Source organism: Physcomitrium patens, chromosome 3 (genome assembly GCF_059467195.1).
Source record: "Physcomitrium patens ecotype Gransden chromosome 3, ASM5946719v1, whole genome shotgun sequence".
NCBI classification, from domain to species: Eukaryota; Viridiplantae; Streptophyta; class Bryopsida; order Funariales; family Funariaceae; genus Physcomitrium; species Physcomitrium patens.
Genome location: NC_143412.1, coordinates 13318531 through 13345000, shown reverse-complemented (window position 1 = coordinate 13345000; position 26470 = coordinate 13318531). Strand labels below are relative to the sequence as shown.

General features: G+C 35.7%; 4 protein-coding genes across 6 annotated transcripts in view; 2 read left to right on the top strand and 2 right to left on the bottom strand.

Annotated features, from left to right (window-relative positions):
- LOC112280273 (uncharacterized) overlaps positions 1 to 2726 on the top strand; it is a 7130-nt gene extending 4404 nt beyond the window's left edge. For both annotated transcript variants that reach the window (XM_090248849.1, XM_024515578.3), the window contains exons 5-10: positions 145 to 235; positions 585 to 742; positions 849 to 900; positions 1082 to 1164; positions 1368 to 1461; positions 1669 to 2726. In XM_090248849.1, the coding sequence (XP_090104975.1) occupies positions 145 to 235; positions 585 to 742; positions 849 to 900; positions 1082 to 1164; positions 1368 to 1461; positions 1669 to 2561 (1371 nt within the window). In that variant the 3' untranslated portion in view covers positions 2562 to 2726. The remainder of the gene's footprint in view (positions 1 to 144; positions 236 to 584; positions 743 to 848; positions 901 to 1081; positions 1165 to 1367; positions 1462 to 1668) is intronic.
- Positions 2727 to 4382: 1656 nt separating this feature from the next.
- LOC112280501 (uncharacterized) lies at positions 4383 to 8370 on the bottom strand. Its single transcript, XM_024516054.2, has 6 exons — positions 7158 to 8370; positions 6752 to 6876; positions 5900 to 6367; positions 5181 to 5783; positions 4891 to 5050; positions 4383 to 4679 (listed from the first exon to the last, which is right to left on the bottom strand). Exons 1-6 carry the CDS (start codon positions 7975 to 7977, stop codon positions 4531 to 4533), a joined length of 2325 nt encoding a protein of 774 aa, XP_024371822.1. The 5' UTR covers positions 7978 to 8370; the 3' UTR covers positions 4383 to 4530.
- Positions 8371 to 20876: 12506 nt separating this feature from the next.
- On the bottom strand, positions 20877 to 24335 carry LOC112279599 (uncharacterized). Of its 2 annotated transcripts, XM_024514207.3 has the most exons (5): positions 24060 to 24335; positions 23468 to 23655; positions 21686 to 23106; positions 21303 to 21525; positions 20877 to 21185 (listed from the first exon to the last, which is right to left on the bottom strand). In XM_024514207.3, exons 3-5 carry the CDS (start codon positions 22129 to 22131, stop codon positions 21027 to 21029), a joined length of 828 nt encoding a protein of 275 aa, XP_024369975.1. In that variant the 5' UTR covers positions 22132 to 23106; positions 23468 to 23655; positions 24060 to 24335; the 3' UTR covers positions 20877 to 21026. The 2 variants fall into 2 exon arrangements, with proteins under 2 accessions (XP_024369975.1, XP_090104974.1); XM_090248848.1 differs by having other exon boundaries at positions 23524 to 24335.
- Positions 24336 to 24586: 251 nt separating this feature from the next.
- On the top strand, positions 24587 to 25716 carry LOC112280678 (ribulose bisphosphate carboxylase small subunit, chloroplastic). The gene is made up of 3 exons (XM_024516449.3): positions 24587 to 24845; positions 25014 to 25145; positions 25337 to 25716. Exons 1-3 carry the CDS (start codon positions 24660 to 24662, stop codon positions 25568 to 25570), a joined length of 552 nt encoding a protein of 183 aa, XP_024372217.1. The 5' UTR covers positions 24587 to 24659; the 3' UTR covers positions 25571 to 25716.
- Positions 25717 to 26470: the final 754 nt, after the last annotated feature.

The following is a 26470-nucleotide window of genomic DNA, read 5'->3' as shown; positions in this document are numbered from 1 at the left end:
ATTTTGGTATACCAAGTTCATTTGTAGCTCTTTAGTGTAGAGTAACCCTAAAGAGTGGTTTTCAAGAATTACTAACATGCTGGTTCGCGTGGTGTCTAATTGCAATTTCGGTTTGAGCAACTAGTGTTTGGTTGTGTTTGACAGCTTCTTTTGTCCTCATCAATGGACAAAACTGTTCGGTTGTGGCACATTTCGGAGGAGGAGTGCTTGCGGGTCTTCTCTCATAATGATTTTGGTGAGTAACAGTGTATTGCTACATTTTAGTTAAATACTAATATATTGGTCTACATTGATTTTTATCGAACAGGTTTAACTATCTACTATGGGTGATATGTAATTCGGGAGGTCCTGCACTTTAATTCACCAATTGAATGAGCTCAGGGTTAATTTTTTTTAAACTGTGTCTTGATCACCAATCTCAATCCATTTGGAATAACTGTACATTGCTAACATGCAATTTAGATTGGAAGTGAGGTGGGCTTCTATATTGCATGCTTAGTGTGGTTCCTGAGCAAGATTTAAAGACGTTTTATTTCTTGAAGTTTTTCTCTAACAGTTCTCCATTAACTTGTTATGGAATGCAGTCACTTGTGTACAGTTCAACCCAATCGACGATAGTTACTTTTTGAGTGGATCACTGGATTATAAGCTTCGTACTTGGAGCATTCCTGGACGGCAAGTTGTTGATTGGGTTGATCTGCCAGAAATTATCACAGCAATCACCTACAGTCCTGATGGAGCGGTATTTCTCCATTCCCTGTTGATTTATATTGTGCCTCGTCAAAAACAATTTATGAGATGTTTGTTGGTGGTAGAGTATCTAATTAAGCATTTTGTATGGCTCCCAGAAAGCAATTGTTGGTTCACACAAAGGGACTTGTCGCTTCTATAACACGACAGGTTTGAGTTTTATCCCTTTTCGTGGGTTCAGTGATTTCTTAGGATGAGGATTACTCGTGGCGAAGATGTTCTGATGTCGATTCTGGAACGCTTATGCAGTTGAAGAGTTCGTTTCGTCTAGTCTTCTAAAACAGTTTTATTGCACTGTGTAACACAAATGACAAGGGAATTTCTTGTGCAGGAAACAAATTGCAGCTGGATGCTTCTATTGATGTTCGCACTGAGAACAAGAAAGGAAGAGGAAAGAGGATAACTGGAGTCCACGTAAGATATTGTTAATGATGTTACCATCTTTTTCATGTTATGATATTAACAGTTGATACACTTTGATAGATTTAGACTGTAGTTCGTATTACCAATTTTGAGGTGACTTTGCTTCTGGATGTTACTTCAAGTATTATTGCTGTCGGTTGACAAACGTGCATCGGAATTGCGATATTCATTACTGACATCTCGTCATCTTGCAGTGTATGCCTGGGGATCCGCAGAAAGTCCTCATAACTTCAAATGATTCTCGCATTAGAGTCTATGATGGTCAGGAACTTTGTGCTAAATACAAAGGTTTGTTCAAGTGCTCTGTGCTGATTTTGGTTTTTGGAATAGTACAAGTTATTTTCTCCTTTCCTTGATATTTACACCTCTGAATATCATTTTTGATCTCGTTTCTAATGCGTACAGTTATTTACAAATTACTAGCACTGTTGCTATTTCCAATTTGATCATTGTGTTCACAAGCTGAATCTTTCTGGTTCATTGTTCTTAATATAGGTCTAAAGAATGTGAACAGTTTGATCTCAGCGTCATATACTTCCAGTGGAGACTATATAATCAGCGCAAGCGAGGATTCAAGAGTTCTAATTTGGAGTTCTGATAACAAAGATCCATCCTCTGCCAAATCGCTTTATCGAAGGGATAAGCAACTGTCTTGTGAAGAATTTAGCTGTCATCTCGTTTCGTTGGCTATACCGTGGCCGGGGTCTAGAACTGTTTCAAGTTATTCAGAGCCGGGTAGCGGAACCTCAGCTGGGTCTGACAGGATTGACAGCGCACGTGCGGCGAGCGAAATTGATCCTTCTTCCCCTCGAAATGACGCTGGCGTTTTTGGCAGGGAACAGTCCGACGAAAAAATTGCATCTTCTGATAGGTTTCTAAGTTTTAGAGATTCTTCAGACAGGTTTCTGAGTTTTAGAGATTCTTCAGACAGGCTTCTGAGTTTTAGAGATTCCTCAGACAGGTTTCTTAGTTTCAGAGATGAAGTGGATGAAATGGATGAAGAACCCGATGGTGTTGTTCAAGGGGATAGCACGAGGTTTGACGACGTGAAGTTCGAGAATCAAGGTTCTGTCTCAGGCGATGGCGAGGATTCTCCTCCTCCCCTGCATTCGTGCAGGAGCTTCTTTGTTGACAGTGAACCTAATGGATCGACCACGAGATGGTCGGGAGAACAGCCTTCGGCATTCGGCAGTCCTTTGGGCTCTGGACCCGGCCTGATGCGCTCAGCTTCGCTGGGTAGTGATGACGGCGGGCGCATTGTTGAGGATTCAAGCCCAGGCAAAGCCACTTCCCTGGTTTCTGCTCTGTGGGGTGTAGTCATAGTAACTGCAGGGTTGGATGGCAAAATAAGAACCTTCCAAAACTACGGTCACCCTGTCCGGCTTTGAGTAGGAGGGACATCTAGCATTTGATTCAGTGCTCAGGATGAATTCATTTATGTCCAGCGTCTTTATCCTCTTTCACGAGATCAATCACAAGTTGTGATTGTCTATTCTTTGTGCCTTCCAAGGTTTCACAAAATTATTTCCAGAGTAATATGTTAAATTGCTTTACTTTAGGAGTAATGTGTTTAAGCAAGTTAATGATGTGCAATGATACGCAATACAATAGTGAACCCAACCTCAGTGCAGAACTCATAACAATTTTCAAATCCATCAATCAGTTGGATGTCACTAGACTATTGCAACTTGAACTATCCATTCAAACAAGAATTTAAATGGCAACAAAGAATTTTTTTGGCAAGACAGCAATAGAATATGTTTTTTAATGAAAGAACGAAAAAAATGAGTGGCGTTCAGAACTTTTCAAAGAGATTTCATTGATTTGGAGATTTTCAATTTTATTTGTTTGTTAGGACTGACATAAAGACACATTACTATTTTAATACATTACTACTTTGTGGCATAAACATTGAAGATATTGACACAGTTTTCTTCCTCTCACTCTTTCTTTCTATCTTCCTCTATTATTCATTTAAAGTTTTTTCATCCTTTTTTGTCTTCTCCTTTATCATTACTGGAAATCAAGACAGTTCAGCACAGAGCCGTTTTATTTTATTTTATTTTATTTTTAATCAGCGTGAGCTCCAGTTAGTTTGTCTAGGAGATTGGTTATCCCGATCTTGTATTCCTAACAATGCAACAATTTAACGACTGAGTCTATCAGAACTCTTGTTATGCTTCGAATAAGTCCTCAATAGCAAGATTATTGAAACATTTATCTATTGATATTTACCAGGATTAGGCTTTATACTTTATGCCACATCAACTTACACGCTGCCTTCATCTACGTCACTGCTTGGTAACTACGTCACGCACTCATGTCCTTATCGTCCAAGTTTCTCACACTCTCGAATACGTTGGAAATAGCACGAAGGGCGAAATATCTATCAGAGTAGTTTTTCCCTTTTTTGAGCGCTGAAGTGTAGGGCACACTGGGAGGATTACCGAAAGGAGCTGGAAGAGAAGACACCATTCTGCATGCCAGCCTGTGAATCATGGTTGCCTCTTCTAAAAGTCTTATGACAACCATTAGGCAGGGTAAGAAACCCCATCATTGTACCTACGAAGTCTTTCCCATCCTCCAGACACAACACTTGCCTGGTTGCTTTAGAGAAAAGCAGAGTGGTGGGGATATTTAGATCCGGCTCGCATGGTGGCATGCAACAGTTAACACAGAGCTCTGCTTCATCCGGATCTGCCATAGCCACAATAAGTTTCAGACCATATTGGGGTTATTGTCCAATACAGACATGAGTTTCACAACCTGGCAGACATTACGTGGCTCTAGAGTAATGTTTTACATCGACCAGTGGGACTCTTGACGCCATCCTGCCGAGGGTGGCGCCTTGTTTTAAGTACAACCAAGTATATGCTGCATGTTGTAAAAGTTCCACGGAATTGATGCCCCACAGCCGACTGCTGTGATGATGAGTATACTTGTTTCAAAATGAACTAAGACGACCTTCAACCCGTTCCAGGCATAAAATTAGTCGAAGAATCAGTTTAAACTGATTTCTTTGACTCGCTTCATAACCAGATTTAGGCTCCATCCATTTGGCAACAGAAGACAGTTGAGCTTTATTCATCCGTGGAATTTCACGAGAAGTAGCAATAGCATGTAAGATGTCCTGCTGGGGTGGACAAAATTAAGCCTACAAGATCACTAAAATTACCACCACACATATACTTTGAAAGTATGCAAAAGGGTAACTCGATGCAAAGAAAAATGTGATTGCAGTGGAATTACGTTACACGAAAAACTGAGAATTGAAGCACCAAGTGATAGAAATTATTCACATATGTAAGGCTTAAGCCCACATTGATTACTTCCAATGAACATAACTAGAACGCGCTGTTAGAGCGCCCAAGAAGATCGCAGCATCAAAGCAGGAGTTTGCGACTGTTTATTTAGGAGATAAACTAAACCAGGTTGAAGTGTAAAACCACGCCCCATGTTGAGCTTCATAAAAGCCTCCATTTGCAGTTGCATGTCACGACGTTCACCTGATAAGAATAAGAAAGCACAAAACAAACATAAACCAAAGTACGAACCCAACTCTCTCGGTCATCCAATTCATTATCTGAATACTTCTGGAGGTTGTGATCTCTTGAGTTTCTCCAGTTCCTTCACAAGCAAGTGCATATTACTATAAAAAAAATTGTGACAAAAAGTTAGCTGTGAACAGAGCTTAGCGTTAAGGGCTGAGAAACACACCTAAACCGTGAAGGCCATCATCTTCGTTTCCGCAGAGATCCACTTTAGAGCTTCCCACACACAGTCCCCAGCCAGCCGTTTTCCCGACAGTCTTTGTGAGGCTTACACCCCATTCCACACCGCTCCTCTCGGAATCACCAAGCCAATATCCTCGGTCAGCCTATAACAGATGGAGGAACTTAGTTGAATATACAGAAAATAATTGCAAATAAGATAATGAGAAGCCAACCTCAGTACACTCTCACAGTAGAAATGAGTTATGTCAATGACCACAGAGAAGCCACACTGACCTGGGTCCAGCCTGCGAGGTTCATATTTGCACCTACATCTATTTCTCCAGCCAACGCAATTGACTGCATTGTACTCCCACGAGTTCCTGAAACAGTAACAATGTTTTGCTCAGGCTCACCGTAAGGTGATCCCCACGAAGCATAATTAGACACTCCAGATGGATTGTCCAACGATGTTCGGAAGTCATGAAACGACATGTTGTCCATGGATGTTCCACGATCTCGGGGACTGCTCATCTGCGGACTACTAGAGCCAGATTTTTGTTTACGACGAGTCTTGGATAGAATAAGAGGTCCCATTTCACTCCAGTGTAGTCCTCTAGAAGAAGGTAGTGGAGGATTGGGCCAGAAGCGATTAACTGCTGAGACAGAAAACACAGAGTTCTCCCATGGTTGAAACATGATGTGTGCAAGGGTGCTGAGATGTAGAGGTCCATTATCAACCGGTCCGCCAGATGAGGATGAACCAATGCCCCAACCTCCAAGGTACTGAGACAATGATACAAGTGCCGAATCTCCCCTGAAGGTAGCTCCCAGAGCGGAGCCCACACATTGCTGATACATATCAGGTCCTACTCTTGCAAATCGTGTCAATGCCTGATCCTGTAGACAATCATTTTCAGAAACACCTTCTCAAAATCTTGACCGTGAGATCTGCTTCTGCAATATCTGCATACTTGGTTTACTAGAAAGCATTTGTTCATCATCATCGTTCTGACCTGTAAAGGATTCACAATCTCCGTTATGTCACTAACGCGAGCTCCCACTGGCGCAACCACAACATTAAAATCATCCGTAACTTGAGCATTGTAAGCAAGCTTTGTGACTGAAATGGGCCCCCCAAGTATGCTGCCGTCAATACCAGGATACCCAGCGGAACATTCCGTGATCATCGAATCCTTTTCTCTGTAAGCAGTCTCAAAAGTGAAGCGCACATTCATGCCTGTGTGAAGACCAGCTTGCTCAACAGCGGCCCGAGAATATCGACTACTTTGATCATCTAATAAGACGAAAGCCCCACCGGCACACACTTCCCCCTTCAGCCGAGTCTTGGAAGCACCTTCAGCTGATGAAGATTGTGACCTTGATTGACGTAAACCTGTATGAAATTCAAGCTTGTCCAGTCGCTCTCTCACTTTCATTAACTCGAAAAATGCCTCACGCTGTAGTCTTTTCAAAGCGTCTGTCTGCATGAATCGTCAACAGAATTAACCAAAGCAGATCTAGTAACAACGCAGAATGATGCATCTATCAGGTGCTCCAACACGTTTCATGTCACTAGCACAAATAATGCATTGAAGTTATTGGGAATTCTTTGTGTTAACCGAGACACTTTAAATGCAAAAAATCCCTCTTGGATGGTCTTTTTCATGTGTGACGTTTACAAACGACCTTTCAGTACAGCACTTTAAAGAGTTGAAACAGATTGAACTGAACCTATGTCTCACGTTCACAATGTAGGAAAGCAATGAACTTGGTATAATCTGAACTTAAGTGAAGAGAAGAGTTTACTAACCGTGAGACAGTGCGTGGTTTTTGGTATAAAGTACAAGAGATCTTAGATTACAAACCTCAGAGCGTTTGGCAAATGCCGCGTCTCCATCTTTTTGCTGAATAAGCAGCGCCGCGTGTGCCGCAACCTCCTCCACCAACGCATCTCGCTGATTTTCCTTTCCAATATAACCACCCCGAGAACCTGTAGATTTGAACGGGGAATAATCAAGAGCTCAATCTGGGTCAACAGGCTGACAACTAACACCAGGAGGTAGAGAAAAAATCGAAACGCCGTCAACCAGGCCAGCAACTTCCGTTCATCTCAACGTCACCTAAGACAGGTAAGGCACATTGAAAACAGTGGTTTTCCAGAAAATAGGATCTTTTCAAGAAGTTCTGATGACTGCCATTACTAGGATATGAACATCTGAAAAAAAAATAATGTGCAGCCTGATTGATTATGCTTAAACCGCACCAGCCTACCCTTATCAGGAGTTTTCGAGAGCACACTTGCAGACGTCTCCTCCGCAACCCCAGGTCTCTTAATTCTTCCAAGTAACAGGTCAGCAAGGGGTGCCTCTCCATCTACTGCCTCTCCTGCCGCGGAGCTCAAGGATGCTAAAACCGGTGCTCGAAAATCTGGAGATCTAACAGGAGTTTCCTTATTGCCATGCTCCTCATCTCCAAATTCCTTCTTGTGTACACTTCTAACATGAGTTCCATGACCCGGTGAATTGAATTTCCCGCTCCCGTCATCGCCACTACTTCCACCCCCGCCCATTCCTCCATTTCCATATCCTTTTCCGCCAAACCCATCTCCAGTTCCAGCGTCACCTCCACCACCAAACTCCAAAGCATTTGTTCCAGAATTCAACCCATTTTCCCAAAACGGCTGCCAAAAAAGACTACTTGTAGATGAAACCGCCAGAAGAGGATTCCCCAAAATCCTGTTCCTCCACTTACTCCGCCACGACTTAGATTCTCCACAGCTCTCCGCTGCACATTCACGCATGTCTCCTCCATCACGCCCTGAGGGCGACGACGACTGCTCCAATTTCCCCAAACTCCTCGCACCTTTCTTCACTAACAACGACCTCCTGGTAACGTTACCCAGATTCAGCTGACTAAAACCCACAGCTCCGCAGTCAAAACCCCCTTCAATTCTCAGACTCTTCGACGCTACAGAAGACGGATTCAATCCAAAACCACCAATAGACAGTCCACTGTTCCGAGGCTTCTCCACAAACCCCTTCCCCTGCAACTGCAACACCGCAGGGGAATGCTGCAACAACCCTAAACCCATGACACCCCGGAACCCACCCAAGTATCTGCCACCAGCTTCAAAATTCAACACCGGCAATCGTGCAATCACCAACTCCAGGTACCCAGGTAAAAAATCATACTGTCGACATCACCGTAATCAACCCCATCCTGTTCCAAAATTACGTTTCGCCTGCCTCTTGCAAATTTTCTGCGGTGGTGTGACCGGCATCATCTGGTGATTCACCACATGGCCTGGTTAGCATCACATTCCTTGTAGATCTTCGTAAAAATGTATTCTCCATGAGGTAGTGAATCAGTCACGTCTGGCTCAATGGGGCGCTGAGCACTAAGTTAGAAGCATTTGCAGCGTACTCGCTTCAACAGAGCAGCGGCTTATCTATTGCGACGGCTGACGGCGTCAGTGTATCCAGGACATAGCGTGAAAACAAAGGCAATCCTCGAGTTTGTGTAGACACGGTCATGGGACACTGAATCGCCCTGTACAGCGTCCCGCGGGACTGATGGATGGATGGCTTTCGTCTATTCAACGATTCTGTGTGCTTCACTAATGACGACGGAATGGATTTTATGAATGCCAGTCCAACTTTTATATTTATATATCTATTTATTACGATCGCTCAAGGAGACAAGTGGTGGCTCTCATTCACTGCATGCACCTCTATTGGTTTTCATTTAGCATAAGCTTGACCAAAACTCAAGCAAAGTTCACAAGGAGTTCACTAGGGTCATTTTTTTTGCGATTCTGCGACTAAATGTACTCAAGCGGAGTTCACAAAGAGTCCACAAGGCTTTTTTTTTTTTTTTTTTTTTTTTGTGATTCTATGATTGAATACAATTCAAAATGTGATTCAAAGTAAAGCTGAGTTGTGAGGGGTGATGGGATTTTGCTAGGTGCATGTTTGACCTTGATCTTTGACTATACCAATGAAAGTATAAATGGCGATGAGGCACGGCCCAATGCACAAGCTATTGTGTATTGTATTGTTTTCAATTTAATGGTGTTGAAAATTAGTTGAGTGTGTTGGATGATTATTTATTTTTGATATAATATTTGGATGCAAGATAAGAAAATGTGTTGATAAGTAATATTTGGAGTGAGGTGGATGTTTAATGTGAGTGTAGAGGTTGTCTATTGCAACTATTAATTGTGCATTCTTCTATGTGACAAGACTAAAAACATTGTCTCAAGTAATACAAAACTTTATTTTAGAACCATTCTAGTTTGAATCAAACTCTAATGCAAACATCATGGATCAAATTGTTTGTTACTAACTCATTTCATCATACTATAAATGATCTTTAAACAATCTTGGAACTTTAAATCTAGATGAATAATTGGTAAAAGTAAATTGCTATGTAGTCTTCTTTTAACTTATTTTATAATTGGAATAGATAGATCAGTGTGTATTAAAGCAATAATATGATAGATAATATTTTTATTTATTTTTTAATTTATATTTTTAATATTCTTTAAAATATTAAATATATAAATATATATATTTTTAAAAAGTCTTTGTTTTAAAATATATTTTTAATATTATATGAACTAATTAAGGATATTAAAGAATCATAAATAAATATTTTTACAATATATTGGTAAAATCTTCCTATTCAAGTTGATTATAGTTACACTATTGCTTTAAAATTTTAAATTTTAAAATGATGACTAAATATAGAATAATATTAAAATAACCAAAAGTTTTTAAATGGTGGTGGCTTAATTGTGCATAGCTATTACATATCAATTATTACTAGAACATGCATTAAGAAATTTGGCTCTACATAACTTAGACATGGTTTATAATTTTCTTCCATCAAAATCTTGATATGTCAATATTTGAATGATTTAAAATGACACTTATTGAAACAAGACTAGACTACCACAAAAATCAAAGATCCTTCTAATCCACAATAACATAAGGCCTCATCTCAAAATCAGACAAAATTGACCAAAACAAAACTAAATAAAACTAAACAAAATAAGACATAAAAGACAAAACTAAGCAAACAAAATCAAAATAGAACAAATCTCAATAAAAAGATACAAAACCAAACTTTACTAAGAGAAAGGTTTGAAGCAATATTTGACCAAATGCTCCAAAAGACATTAGCCAATCCTATTTATATCTTATCTATCACCCTAGACTTTCTAAAATATTCTTAGGTGATAGGCCTTATCTAGATAACCACCTTAAATTCCTTTTCTAAAAGATTCTATGATGGGCTCTATCTAAATAACTGCCCTAAGCCTTTTTTAGAAGGATCCAAGATAGACCCCATCTAAATAATCGTCCTAAACTCTTTCTAGAATGTTCCATCATGAATCCTATGTGGTCAATTGAGCTAATTTCAATTCTAGAAACTTCCATGGTTCTATTTATCTATACAATTAACTTCTCTACACCCTGTTGTAATTAATCCCTCTCTGTTAATGTAGAACATCCTCGATTTACTTCCAATGGTATTTCAAAATTATTTCTTGGCAATGGATGAGGTTTTGTACAAATTTTGTCAAAGACATTAACTAAAAGATGATGCATAAACCAATAAAATCAGTATCAAAGAAAGAGTAACAAAATAGAAATAAAGAAGTACGTATATTAAAAAGAAATTAAAATGGCTTACTGCCAAAAGACAAAGAAACTTGAGACTCTTGAAAATAGACTAGAAATAAAAAAGAAGTTGACAAGAGTGAAGTATGCTTCACTCTTGTCTCTATATATACTATGTAACTAGGGGCTACATGGCGACGTTCTATAGGACCTCCAATATGTGTTGACTTTGTAGGACACATGCATTGACTTACAAGGCAAGTTTTTTTATATGTAGGCCACATAGTTAGATTGGCCTTTAAGTTAAAAACATGTGTGGCACATGGCTAACTTGTTAATCACTTTTTTAACCCAAAAATTGAATTATAGACACCTATAAAGTCAAAGCAGTATCTATAAAGTTTCTAGGAAGCTTCTATAGAAGATATTATAGAATTAACTTACTTTTACCTACTTCTACTTACTTCTACCTATTTATATAGGTAATTATTGGCTTACATGTATATGTCTATAATGTTAACTTCCCTTCTAGAGACGAGTTCCACAAAGAGCAGTCATCATATGTTGAAAAAATCTATGATACAATAAATTATATTTGCTACATACTAAGATCTTTATTCTCTTCGATGATGGTTGATAGGACCTTTTAACCATTGATAGTATCCCATACTAAGGCGAGAAGACCACCTTGTTATTTGATCGTTGTTGAGGCCTTCATAACTTTCTTCAAATAAAATATTTGGAACACCATCAAGAATTGTTCCTATTTCTAATAAAATTACCAAACATTGGGAGTCTCTTCCAAGGTTGTGATACCAAATGCATTGTATCTCTCTATCTATTCGAGAAAAAACATGTTATTCTTAAAGATCTTCATTCCAATTGAATCATCTTGAAGGTTGTGACAATTGCAATGTCTTGTTTGATAAGTCAGCAAACAAAGGCTCTTCGGATGAATCTGCTACTTGTTGGTTTTCCATCTCTTTAGTGTCACAACTACAAAGAAGCTACAAATAAAGATTGAAAGTAGAATGTTATCTTATCTAGATCTTGTTTCTTTTAGATGAAAGGTTTTTATCTTGATTTTAATGGATGTTGTCAATGAAAAGCCTCTATTGCCTTTGCTATATTTACAAGATTCTTTATTGGCTCCCATATGCATTCACTAATATCAGATCCGTGCCAATGGACAAGATATACCAATTTATTTTGGCGTTGCCTTGAATCTAGGACTTCTTCCACTTCAAACACTTCATTATTGTCCACTTTTATAAGAGGAAGTAGAACTTGTCTTCTTCGTGGTATATCCATTGTCTTGTATGGTTTAAGAAGAGAGATGTAGAATGTAGGATGGATTTTTATTGACTTTGGTAGGTATAAATAATATACAACTAGATTGATTTGTGCAAAAATAGGAAATGGTCCAAGCCTACGATAGTCCAACTTGTCACAAAAACAAGTGGTCTTGATATTGAAACAAAGTAATCATATCTTGTCACCCATTTGGAATGGAGGTTGTTCCTTTTGATAGACATCCACATTGATCTTTTATTGTTCTTGAACTTTTTTTTAACTATACCTTCATTATTGTATATAGCTCTGATAAATGATTTGTCAAATCTTTCACCGTAAGATTATTAGTTTTTGAAAAGTCAAAAATATCAAGTCGTGGATAATAACCATAATTGGCAAAGAAAGGTATTTATTTTGTAGAAAAATATACTATATTATTATAAGCAAACTCTGCCAATGGCAAAAAAATTATCCAATCATCTTGTTGGTAGTTAATGATATATCTTAAATACTATTCCAAGACTGGATTAACATGCTATGTTTGTCCAACAATTTGAGGATGGAATACAAAATATAGTTTTATATCCAGTTTTAGAATCTTGAAAAGAGTTTGCCAAAATCTTGATATAAATTGAATTTCTTTATAAGATATAATATCCTTAGATAATCCATGATAGCAATAAATGTTTTTAAGAAAGAGTTTAGCTATTTTTTTACTTGTGATAAATTTTATACATGGTACAAAATATATCATCTTGGTAAAATGATCTACTATTACAAATATAGAGACATAAGAACCTGAGATTGGAAGATCCGTGATAAAATCCATAGAAACAGAAGTCCATAGTTATTCTGGAATAGGTAATGGTTGAAGAAGTATGTAAGGTCGATGACAAGGAGTTTTTGACCTTGAACAAATATTACATGATTAAAAAAAGTCTTTCACACCCTTTCACATTTGTGGCCACTAAAAATCTCTGAATATAAGCTTCAAAGTCTTGTTGTATCCAAAATATCTTGCTACTGGAAAGTTGTGATATGCTTGAAGAACACATAATCGTGCTTCTTCTTTTAGAACATATAACCAATCTTCAAAATAGAGTAGTTTATTTTGAACTCAAACTTAGAAGTATCTCGGGACTTAGAAGAAGGTTCTTGAAATTATGAACAAGAGAATCAGAAGACATACTTGATTGGATTTGTTTCACAAGGGTCGAATAAACAATCAATGTTGATTTCATTACTCGAAGATGAAAATGCTCCAACTTCAAAAAAATTATTCTTTGTTGATTAAAAGATGCATCTCCTTCTTTTGGTACAAAATAAGAACATCTAGAAAGAGTGTCTGATAATCCTTGTTGTTTTTTAGATTGATATGTGACCTTAAAATCAAATCTTGATAAAGACATGCTCCAACGAGCTTGGCGACGATTTAAAACATGTACTAACATGAAGTATTTGAGATTCTTGTGATTTATATATACAATGATTGAATTAGAATCGCCTTTAAGATGATGATGCTATTCTTGAAATGAATCTATGATTGCAAGAAAAACTTTGTTGTGGATTTCATACTTAATCTCAACTTCTGAAAAAAATTTGTAATGAAAAGCTACTATATGAAGTTTATCATCTATTCTTATTTGTGATAATACAGCATGTGAAGCAAAGTTTGATGCATTTGTTTCCATAAAAAATACCTTAGAAAAGTTGACGCAATACAAGATTGATACAAAAATAAAAGCTGACTTCAAAGTTTCAAAAGATGTTTCAACTTCTTTGCTCTACTCAAGTTTGTCTTTGCAAGTCAAACATATAACTGTAGTTATAACTTGAGAGAAGTCTTTGATGAAGATCCGATAATAGTTGGCAAAGCCTAAAAAGCATTGAACATCTTTTACCATTTTTGAAATCTTCCAATCCATAATCGTTTGAACTTTCTTAAGATCCATCATAAGTCCATCATTTGAAATGATGTATCCTAAGAAGTTGAATTGAGTAGTGTGGAATACACACTTTTCTATCTTAGCATAGAGTCTCGCATCTCTTAATTTTTGTAACACATGACAAACATGAAGTTCATGTTCATTTGTATTCTTAGAATAGATCAAGATGTCATTCAGATAACACATAACAAAATCATCTAAAAATTCTTAAAAAACATCATTTATTAGATGTTGAAAAGATATCGGTGCATTTGTAAGTCCAAAATACATGACGTTGTATTCAAAATATCCATACTTGGTTAGAAATAGTCTTCTATTCATCTCTTTCTTTAATACGTATTAGATTATATACTCCTCGTAGATCTATTTTTATATAGATCTTAGCTTGATTTAGTTAATCAAGAAGTCCAGATATCATAGGTAGAGGACACTTATTCTTAATGGTGATCTTGTTGAGTCTTTGTTAATCAATTCACATCCGCAATGATCCATCTTTTTTCTTTACAAATAAGATTAGAGCTTGTGCTAGTGATTTGGAATGATGTATGAAATTCTTAGCTATATTCTCTTCACTATATTCATTGAGTTCAGCCAATTCATTTTGTGATAAACTATAGATTGGTCCAAATGGCAATTGTGTTCTTTTTTAAAAGTCAATTGAACAGTCATAGGAATGATGTTCTCGAAGAGTATCTGTATTTTTCTTCTCAAATATATCTTGAAATTCATAATATTCATTGAGATTGCCACTTGAAGTCTTTGCATCATTAGAAATAAGTGTCGTGTAAATGAGACAAGGTGATCCTTCTTTTGCAGCATGTAAGAAAATTCTTGTACCCACAAACATAGGTTTAATTGCACTAGACTTATGACTTTTTATTGGATTAATTTCACTCTTAATTATGCTTTTAGAGAAGTCAAAGATTTGAGAAATCCAATCTATGCAAAGATTATACTTTTTTAACCATGATAAACCTAAAATGACTGCATTAGAGAAAGATCTAATTATATTAAAGATTATGTAACTACTATGACCATTTATTACTACATCTATAGGAAGTCTTTCATGAATAATATCTCTAGAAGATAATCGATGACCATCTATGACTTCTACCTGAACAAGTTTGGTTTTTTGTACTAACAATATTTTATAACTTTTAACAAATTCTACATCTAAGAAACAAGCTAAGGCTCCTTAATCTATCAAAGCAGAGGCTTTATAATTATTAAATCCTAAAGACACATCTATTATAAAATAAGAAGAGGATTCTAAGGAGAGGATAGGACCTTTATTAAAAATTGTATAAGATTCTAGCTACACGATTCCTATTATAGCTGGACAAATTTATTTTCTAATACACTGTGTTCTTTGATAGATATACTGTTCATTTTGTGATTTTTTTGCTTCTTTCGACAATATTGAATAATGTGTTTAGGTTCTCCACAAAATAAGCACAATATTTTTTGATAGCAAGAAGTCTTTTCTTACTCGATAAGATGTTTAAAATGTACCACATCAATTTACATATCTTCCACTTTTGCATCTATGTATTGAGAAGATGTTAGTATTGCCATCGAATTATACTAACATTGAAGCCCATTTATGCAATTCTCATATAAAAATTTAAAAAGTCAATTGTCGCATTTTATTGCAAAGTCAATTGCTTGACTCAATGTTTGAGGATCAAGTAAGTTGAGCATCAATTTCTTTATTTCATATTACAATCCATAAAAAAATTGGCTTATAAGTGCAACATCATTCCACTTGATATCAGTTACAAGATGTCAAAACTAAGAAACATATAATGTTATAGATTGATTACCTTGTCGCAAAATATGGATCTTATTGGTTGTTATACAAGTTGCATTATGTTCTCCATATATGGACCAGATTTCACCAAAAATGCCTCTAAATTATCCAATATTGGATCTTATCATTCAAGAAAAGATGAAAACCATGATAGTGTTGAACTTGAAAAAAATATACTAATGAATCCAACTTGTGATTCTGGATTTGGATATCTTTCAGGTTGAAGTTCAATCACAAGTTGTACATGATTGATAAGTCCTCAAAATTTGTATCTTATACCATCAAACTTCTTAGGCAAAGCAACTCTTGATTCTTTAACACTTGAAGGATGTTCCATTGTAGGTAGACGGACGTGATTTGGTATAGATATTAAAGCAGCTCTAATCATCTCTATATCCTCACTTCTTGCTATTCTTGTTGATCTTTGTAGTAGTAAGCTAAGTTGATGCATTGCAAGCATCAACTCCTTCAATTGCTCTTACATTTGTGCCATTGCACTCTTTATTTCAACAAGCTCTGCCATAATAATACTCAAAAAAATTTCTAATACTACTCAAGACAAGTAAAAGAAAGGACTTGAGGACAAAGAAAATACTAAAAATAATATCAGTTTAGAAGAGGATAATCCGCAACTTCTAAAATGCTTATGTCTTATCATGAAAAAGAGATAATCCACTCTTAATCAAGATTAGACAAAGCTCTGATATTGTAAGTGTACTCTTATCAATCTGTCAATGACATGAAATAAAAGATGATGTATAAACCAATGAAATTTGTATCAAAGAAAGAGTAACAAAATAGAAATAAGGAAGTGCGTATATTAAAAAGAAATTAAAATGGCTTATTGCCAAAAGATAAGAAAACTTAAGATTCTTGAAATTAGACTAGAAGCAAGAAAGGAGTTGACAAGAGTGAAGAGAGCTTCTCTCTTATCTTTATATATACTATCTAACTAGGGACTATGTAGCGATGTTTTATAGGTCCTCCAATATGTGTTGACTTTGTAGGACACATGCCTTGATTTACAAGGCAAGTTTTTCTACGTGTGGGCCACATAGTTAACTTGGTCTTCAAGCTAACAACATATGTGGCACATGGTCAACTTATTGATCACTTTTCTAATCCAAAAAGTCAATTATAGATACCTACAAAGTCAAAATAGTATCTATAAAGCTTCTAGGAAGCTTGTATAGAAGATATTATAAAATTAACTTTTTTTACCTACTTCTATTTACTTCTATCTATTTATATAGATAATTATTGGCTTACATGTGTATGTCCTTGACAGGTCTTCATATTGCATCCTGAATAGGATAACCTTTCAAAAGAACTTTGTATTGAAGTTGTAGACGTCTATTGCCACAACGAAGGTAATAATGTTCCTAAATGCTGTCCACTTTATATTCTTCTTGATCATCAACTATACTAGTTGTGTTGGTATTTGGTGTCGATTCGGATAGCAATTTGGCTTGATATGAAATTCCTTTAGTTATGAAATATAGAAGATTGGATGGATCTCAATATGTGGCAGAAGCTTGAGGTGGTATGCAATATCAAAAATCACTACAAAAATGTGGAAAGGTCCAAATCATTGAGGTGTTAGTTTACAGATTTAGGTTGATGTAGCAAGTGCGAAGTTGGCATTAGAGAGTAATACCTGATCATCCTTCTAAAAGGTCTTGTATTGTTGATGGTTATATAAATATTGCTTCTATTGATTCTATGCAATAGAGAGGCAGTGTTGTGTCGCTTGTAAGTTCATTGTAAGCTATTATATAAATTTTTCCATTGTTGGGTTGTTGATATTGATGAGAAAATGAAGAGTTGTTGACCTAATTAGATATTTAGCAATATTCAAGAAAAATAGTGAATGACCGGAACTTGCTTAAATACTATCATTCTAATAAATTCTAAGGGCTTTAAATATTTATTTCAATCATTATGATGAACAATCACAAATACCCATGATATATCCTCCAAAGTCCAATTTGCATACTCTATTTATCCATTTGTTTAGAGATGAAAGGTCCTATCAACCATCTTCGAAGAGAACAAAGATCTTAGTATGTAGCGAATACAATTTGTTGTATCATAGATTTTCTCAACATATGATGACCACTCCTTATGGAATTCGTCTCTAGAAGAGGAGATAACATCATCGACATACATATTTAAGCCAATAATTACCTATATAAATAGGTAGAAGTAAGTAGAAGTAGGTAAAAAAAAGTTAATTCTATAATATTTTCTATAGAAGCTTCACAGATGCTACTTTGACTTTATAGGTATCTATAATTCACTTTTTGGATTAAAAAAGTGGTCAACAAGTTAGCCATGTACCATACATGTTATTAACTTGAAGACTAAGCTAATTATGTGGCCCACACATGAAAAAAACTTGCCTTGTAAGTTAAGGTATGTGTCCTACAAAGTCAACACATGTTGGAGGTCCTATAGAACATCGCCATATAGCCCCTAGTTATGTAATATATATAGAGATAAGAGAAAAGCTTTCATCACTCTTGTCAACTCCTTTCTTGTTTCTAATCTACTTTCAAGAGTCTCAAGTTTCCTTGTCTTTTGACAATAAGCCATTTCAGTTTTTTTTTAATATATGTACATTCTTATTTCTATTTTGTTACTCTTTCTTTGACATAGATTTTATTGATTTATGCATCATTTTTTAATTCATGTCCTTGACAACATCTTCTTATCTTGAATTTCTAGAGTATGTAGTAGGCTTACTCAATTTCAACCTAGTAGATGTCGACTCTCTCATCCTCGAGGCTTCTATTTGTTCTTGCAAAGTAGCTTTCTGGCTAAGGAGGTGTTGTATTTGAGCCTCTATCTGGGATTATTTTGCCATATCTTTCATATTATAATTTCTTTGCTAGACTCCACTATTGTACTATGTTTTCACCTCCCAATTTATTTTTTAAGAAAAATTCATGGTAGCCTCAACACAGTACCTAGTATGATTACAATAACTAATCTTGGACTAAATGATGACTATTGATATGCTACCAAAAGTAAACAATCTAACACTTGCTTTGATACCAATCAAACAAGATTAGATTATTTCAAAAATCCAAGATTCTTTTAATCTACTGTAATATAAGGCCTCATCACAAAATAAGATAAAACATATCAAAACAATATTAAATGAAACTAAAGAAAATAATACATGAAAGACAAAACTAAGCAAATAGAATCAAAATAATATAAATCTTAATAAAAAGATGCTAAACCAAACTATACTAAGAGAAAGGATCTAAAGCCATATTTGACCAGATGTCCCAAAAGATCGTGGCCAGTCGTATTTTTATCTTATCCTACCACCTTTGACTTTCTAGAATGTTCTTAGGTAGTAGACTCTACCTAGATAACCACCTCAAATTCCTTTTCTAGAAGATTTTATAATAGGCCCTATTTAGATAACTGCCCTAAGCTTTTTCTAGAAGGTTCCATGATAGACCCTACTTAGATAATCATCCTAAACTCTTTCTAGAATGTTCCACATTGAATCCTATGTGGTCTATTAACCTAATCCCAATTCTAGAAACTTCTATGGTTCTATCTATCTATACAATTATCTTATCTATACCTTATTACACTTATTTTTCTATAATATAATATTATATATAGCTTTTAAAATAGTAAAAAAATATAGAATAAAAATATATAAAATATAATTTAGATAAATATAATATTTAATATGTTTTCTTTTACATTTAAAAAGAATCAAAATATAAAATAAAATTTAGTAAAATACTCAAAATTTATAAAATCATTTGATATTATTAAATCATAAATATTTCATAATTATATTATTCAATAGAGTGCAATTGCCAAGATTTTATAATTATATTGGTCTTTATAATAGAAAAATAAAAAAATTTCTTTTAAAGTATTTTTCAAATTAAAAATTTCATATGTCATATAAGAAAAGAAAATTAGTTTACAAATACTCAAATCTACCAAAGTAAAAATATGAAAGATTGAGATACAATCTAAAAATTTATATTTATATAATGAATATATAAAAAAATGATAACTATATCTTTTAAAAACAGAATCAATCTACCAAATTCATGTTTTTTAAGTTTTGTAGAAATTCTTATAAAAGTTGTTAGAATCAAAGCCAAAAATATAAAAGATAAATAACTTGAGCATTTTTATGATTTATTGGAAAATTTGAATTTTTATCCTTATACTTGTTTTTGATCTCTAGATCTAAAGTGATGAAGTATTTTACAAAATTTGATAAAAAATTCCTTCAAACTTATGATTGTATATAAAATTCAAGGGTATAAAAATTAAAGAATATTTTTAATTATATTTTATTATCAAATAAAGAGATATTTTATTCAAATCACATGCATATAAAAAAAAACAATATTTGTATGACTTATTATACATTGTAGAGTTGCAATGAATGTGTAAAGAGCTTAATCTACTTTATAAAAACTATGAATATTATATAAGTTAGAATCTACAAGACATAGATCATAAGATTGAATATAAATGTAACATATATAAAATTAGATACTTTTTTTTATTCATAGACTAATAAAAAATCCAGAGAAGTGAAGATTTTAGAATACATTCTTTTAAAAATAATTAAATTTATTGTAGAAATTTCTTCTTGTTTTTAATAATTCAATCTTTAATTTGTGGCATATATTAATGCATAATTTGGATTGAATTGAATTATTTTACTTAACTTAAAAGAACACAATGATATACAAATTAGAAGATTTATTTAGACAAATTTACAAAAATATGGCTAACTAATGTATAAAATTCTAAACAACCAAATAATAGTAAAAACTTATTTTATAGTTGAAACAAAACATAGATTGATGTATACTTGTTTTGTAGTTGGAACAAAACATAAATTGATGTATACTTCTTTGAAAATTGAATTGATAAAAAAAAAAATCACTTAATAGTTTATGATACATTTCAAAAATAAGAAGCTTAGTTAATGATTAATAAGTATAATTTTGTAGTTAGTATGTTCCTAATCATGTTCTAGAAAATGTATTAAGGCCTAGATATTTCTTAGTAGAGTTATCACAATGGGCACACCTCATTTGTGTCAAAAAACAAAACATAAAAGAAAAACCTCCTACACAATAAAATATCATAAATATTCAACATATCAATTTTTTCTCCACCTCAAAAACATGTACAAGATTTATTGTTTAACCTGATGGACCATAACTTATTAAGAATCACAAGAAAATTCAAACTAATAAACAAAAAAATTAAATCAAAAGTACATTAAAACCATATACAATAAACTTCTACAAAATACACAATAAACAACAAACATGATTAACATGCCATTTCTTTGCTTTCCTTCAGACTAAGTACTTTAAATACTTATAACACAAATCATGCTTAGTATTCCTACATTTTGATTCCTTTGTCACAGTGATACTCTTTTTACTGCTATTCAGCATTAAGCAGGTCGCATTTTTCTAGCTGCAATTAGCGTTCTAAGAATAGTGAATTCAAATACAACAACATCAGCATCCACATAATGAACGGGATATACAGATAATGGTTTTATGAAAGCAGCTCTCCCAAGGATATTCACTATGACTCGTTGCATAGCCCCCTGCACGAATTGACGGTTTGACAAAGAAATTCACCACCAGGGAAAGAGCAGAAAGGCAAGATTGACATACATTTGCAGACTGCATCGACAAGCTGGCAATAACGAAGATGGACATACCTCGTTCTTGGGATCGGGTTGCAAGTTATCGCGGCCACTGTCCGACCAAAATGAATTAAAAACAATGTCTACTGTTTTCTCGTCCCTTACCACGTAATCTCCAGATGCACTCAACCATCCTTCTCCAAACAATGGACTAAAGTACCGCGCATTGCTTTCGAAGCCCGATTCAGTTAAAACATACTGGAGGGGTCTAATTTTCGACACCAACATGCTCGATAATCTGCAGCAGAATTAGAAGTGATCACCATCCATTTATCTAGTCATTAGACCGAGAATAGATTAGTTGATTCATACATACTGAATGCATCGTGCCAAAACTAGGGCATAAATCTCATCGTGATACCAATTTGACATCCAACAGGAGAGTTCAATCATCTCACGTGAAAATGTGAGGAGCGTAGAAAACCTCCCAAACGCCATGCACTTCAACGGATCTCAAAAAATCGTCATAGTCCTGTCCTCGACAACCACTAAGCTTTGTCACAGCATCAGCCAAAAGCTTCTTCGTCTCCCCATCCGCATACAAAGCCCACGACACTTCCGCCAACTGTCCCGCACCGTCACTCCCTTTGCTCAACAAAACCTCGTCAATCATCTTCTTCGCGTCCGCAATGCCCTCATCAACAGACGCCGAGGCAACCGCGTTCATCCCCCACTTCAAATTCACGCCTCTACCAGCATTGGTCGCACCGCGTCTCACTCCACAAGTACTGAAATTCGACCAGGCGAGACCAGGCGCCGGATCTTTTCGCAACTTCCGCAACTTATGATTGATTTGACAAATTTGCGAGGTGCACATGACGGTGTTCAAAACTAACAGCGCCATGGCCAGCGACGAGTCGGTGAACCGGAGGTGCGGGACGCAAAAGTGTGGACGTCTCAAATCCACATGGATGCATTAGAATGAGCGCGTCCATCGTCCGCTTTCGCAATGCCATTGCAACACCGCATTGCAATTGAGCCCATGGTTTTGTTTCCAGGGGACTCGTCCCGCATCCCTGCAGATGACGCCGTTCTCGTTCGTCAAGTTCGTGGATGGCGTTCGTCACTTGTCATCATCCATCCGTTGGAGTGGATGAAAATTTACCAACGTCACTTTGGATATTGTTCAGCCGTAGGCACCACTTCATTTGAGTTTGAATTTCCCAGTTGAATGTTGATGGGACTCATCTGTTTAGTATCCAAAATATAGTTTCTAATACCGCATATGTAATATATACATGGGCCCTTTTAGACTATATGGGCCTTTTTATTCATTAGAAATAAATATAGAAGTTTGTGCATAAATCTCATTAGCAGTTTGTGAATTAAGCTAAACCATGAACTGCTCATGAGATATGTATACAAACTTCTATAGATTTTACAAATTTTTTGCTTAACAACTTTACTTCTAAGATCCCGTTATTTTCAAACGTAAAATATATGTTAATTTCTGCAACAAAGTTTTCAAAAACAAATTCACACAACATGATCTATAAATGTTCAGTGAATACCAGCATTTAATAAACAATTCTAACATATTATGTGCAAAAGAATTATAAAGAGCCCTCATAAAAATAATTTCTTGTACACTTCTTGTGAAATGTGCACAGAATTAACTGAAAAGTTAAGCTGATTTGATCAATAGATTTTTCATAAAATACAGGAAATCAATTTAAAAAATCCTGGATATATACTTGGGATTGTTTTATTTGTATCTATACGTTTTATATTTGGCTTTGTACTGGATCAATCTAAGTATTTATCCTTCTAATTTTGTTTATATTTAAATTTCATTACCACTTTTCTTTCACAATCAAACCTAAAAAAAATTACAAGCATTAAAATTTACAATATTTTGTTCTACATGGTTAATTTAGATTTCATTGTATTCTAGTAATTTTGACAAGAAATAAACAAGCATAATTTCAAAATCAATATTATAAAAATATATACATCTTTCTAAATAACTATGATATAATGATATAAAAATTAAGATATCAGTGCAATATGATACATTCTGACATGGACATGATAGTTCATGCATCAACTTCGAGATTTAATAATGAAAGTAATAACTCATTTAATTTTGAAGATTTTAACTAAAAATTAATAGTTTCCTCAATTGAATATTGCAGATTTCATTGAAAATAAACAACGATGACTTTGTGATGATTTATTACAACTACTAAATGTTAAATAGTAAAAAAAAAGCCATCTTGAAAATTAAACTTTGTACATAATATTAAATAAAGCTCCAATTTTTTTATTATTACGATTGTAGTATGGTTGTCTTCAAATTAATGTCGAGGTTTTATAAAAATGAGTAGGGTTTGATTATACAAGTGTAAGGTCACTTCAACAATATGATCTGTAAAGTTTTTCAAAAAATATTAATAAATGGAAGAAATTGATGCCAAAACAAAGTCATATGTCATTAGAATACACAATCATGCACTAGTCTAAGGATTACAAGGTTCAATAAGTTCAGAAAAAACTATGCACTTTGATTAAGGCATGTAAATTTTGTATATAACAAACATGTATAGTTTTATTTTCAATGTGACTATTTACTATGTTCATCAGATAATAAAAATATATAATTATTAGAAAATCGTATATATAACTAAATATAGAGACACATTGATGATAAATATTCTTAACACAAGTCTTACAACAATTTCTAGAAACAAAATTAATTTGATATTTAAACCCTGAACATACACACTCTCTCTCTCTCTCTCTCTCTCTCTCTCTCTATATATATATATATACATGTATATCTCTGCATATGCACCAGCAGATATTCATTACAACAATTTTATAGTTAAGCAAATTAAAAGTTGTAGTTTGCTTTTCAGAGATTTTTGAATAAATTTCCTGATTTCATTTCAACATATTATATTTTCCCATTTTTCTTCAGAAAATTACATAATATACAAGAATGACATCCACGATTGATTGAGTTTACTAAAAATAAAAAATAAAGCAACTTTTTGCGAGCCAGATGGAACGTGAGGCTCCGGTGAAGCGACGTGGCGTATGTTGGGCGTTCATCGACGCAGGAGATTGGATGGATGAGGACCACTACCCGAGAATAACCAGTCAGGGGATCGACTCCCGCTGGGGGACTCGCCACGCGTCCCTCCGATCCCAAGCGCAAACGCCCTTGTGGAACCTGTGGTGAGGATTAGAGGGAGCGATGGGGATCAGGTAAGGGGGGCATGGCCGCCATGGTCCTAGATTCCGCCCTCACTACTTAACAATGCCGCAGCTCCAGCCATTGCTACTCTGAAATCGCTCACTGCATTCCTCGCCCTTGTCGCTTCAGTCCTCGCGCTTTTCACTGTTCTAGAGCACGACAAGTCCGTAGGAATGGCGTCCGCGGTTGCTTCGTCTGTAGTGGCCCCCGTCTCTCTGGCCGCAGCCTCGCCTGCTGCCGTCTCCCGCGACTCTACCTCCGTCAAGGCCTTCTCTGGTCTGAAGTCGGCTACCTTGTTCTCTTCCCAGGCTCAGACCTTGAGCTCCGTGCAGAATGGCAGCCGTGTGCAATGCATGCAGGTATACTGAGTTCTCAGGGAGCTGAGCTACTATTCGTCGTGTTACTGTCTGGTTATCTTGTGACTACGTTTCTTGTGTCGTATGGTGTCGGTAATATAAGTTGAATGAACGCCGAGGTGATGTGGTAATATTGGGATGTTGGCTGAGAACCGGTGAAACTTTGGACAGGTGTGGAACCCGATTGGACAGCCCAAGTTCGAGACCTTCTCGTACTTGCCCCCACTGACCGATGATGAGATTGCCAAGCAGGTGGACTACATGATCCAGCAGAACCTGATTCCCTGCATCGAATTTGACACGGTAAGCCGACGGTCCACTACACACGCTAAATAGCCACAGATTTTCATCACACGAAATTTTGAGCATTGGTACTTCAGAAATTGACCTCACCATGATAATACAATCACAAGTCCTTGGGAGAATGCTTAAGACCCCTTGTCGAAAAAGTTAAAGTCACTGACACATCGAATCGTGCTAATGTGCTGGGGCAGGTTGGATCCGTGAGCCGCACCAACTTCTCTGGCGCAGGCTCCTCGGGCTATTACGACGGTCGCTACTGGACCATGTGGAAGTTGCCCATGTTCGGGTGCACCGACTCATCCCAGGTGTTGAGGGAGATCCAGGAGTGCAAGACGCAGTTCCCCAGCTGCTGGGTCAGAGTCTTGGGATTTGACAGCAAGAAGCAGGTCCAGATCTGCGGCTTCTTGGTTTCCAGGCCCAACTAGATACTTCAGTCGAGGCCATGATATTGTGTAGACTCCGCTTGGATCCTGATACCACAGAGAGACAGCCTATTGTTCGGCGGTTTTTGTCTGCAGTCGTGTGCATTATTTTTGAAGCTTCGCAGTAAACTCACGGGTTCAACTCTCAATTTGTGTCTATGTTCAATCACCGCCATGGAAGTGCACCACCACATTTACTCCCGAATACATGCATGCCTGCTTGAAAACAAGTGTTCAGTGTCATCCACTTCTGGTGTGATGCAAGTACCATGGATGCACAGATTTTGTATATGAACGAAGCCCTCCATATTCTCTTTAACCTATTCTCCTATCAAACATGTGATCTTGTACACAATCATATCATCACATTTCAATCTACACTTCTCGTTGTTGCGACATGTTATCTCTACCCACATGCGACAATCTAGTACGTAAGAATAGTATCCACTTCCAGATGACGTTGTCGTCAGTGGAAATTGTGTGGCACAACCGAGTATCAGCTAGTTGTGAACTACCCGCAACAATGTATGTCGAAGATGTAACAAGTAGTTAAAATTGTAGAGCAGAGAAAGAAAAGTTGGCTCATCCATGCAGACAAACTTTTTGTGCACAATAATGCATCCAATCTGGAAAATTTGTGGATAAACCAACCGTGACTTCCTTATAAATTTCATGGAAAAGACTGTTCATTTATTACGGTATAGTAATTGTTGATTTGTATAAATTTTATGGCCAGGTCTGATTATTACTTGTGTATTTTCTTTCGGGTGCTAATATATAAAATGTTTCAATTAATCTTCAATCCTACTTCTACTTAGTAGTTTGATATTTTCTAGAAAAAAGTAAAAAATAATTAAAGAGAAGTATTTGTTTGAGCACATTTTAAATTCCTCTACTCTCCAA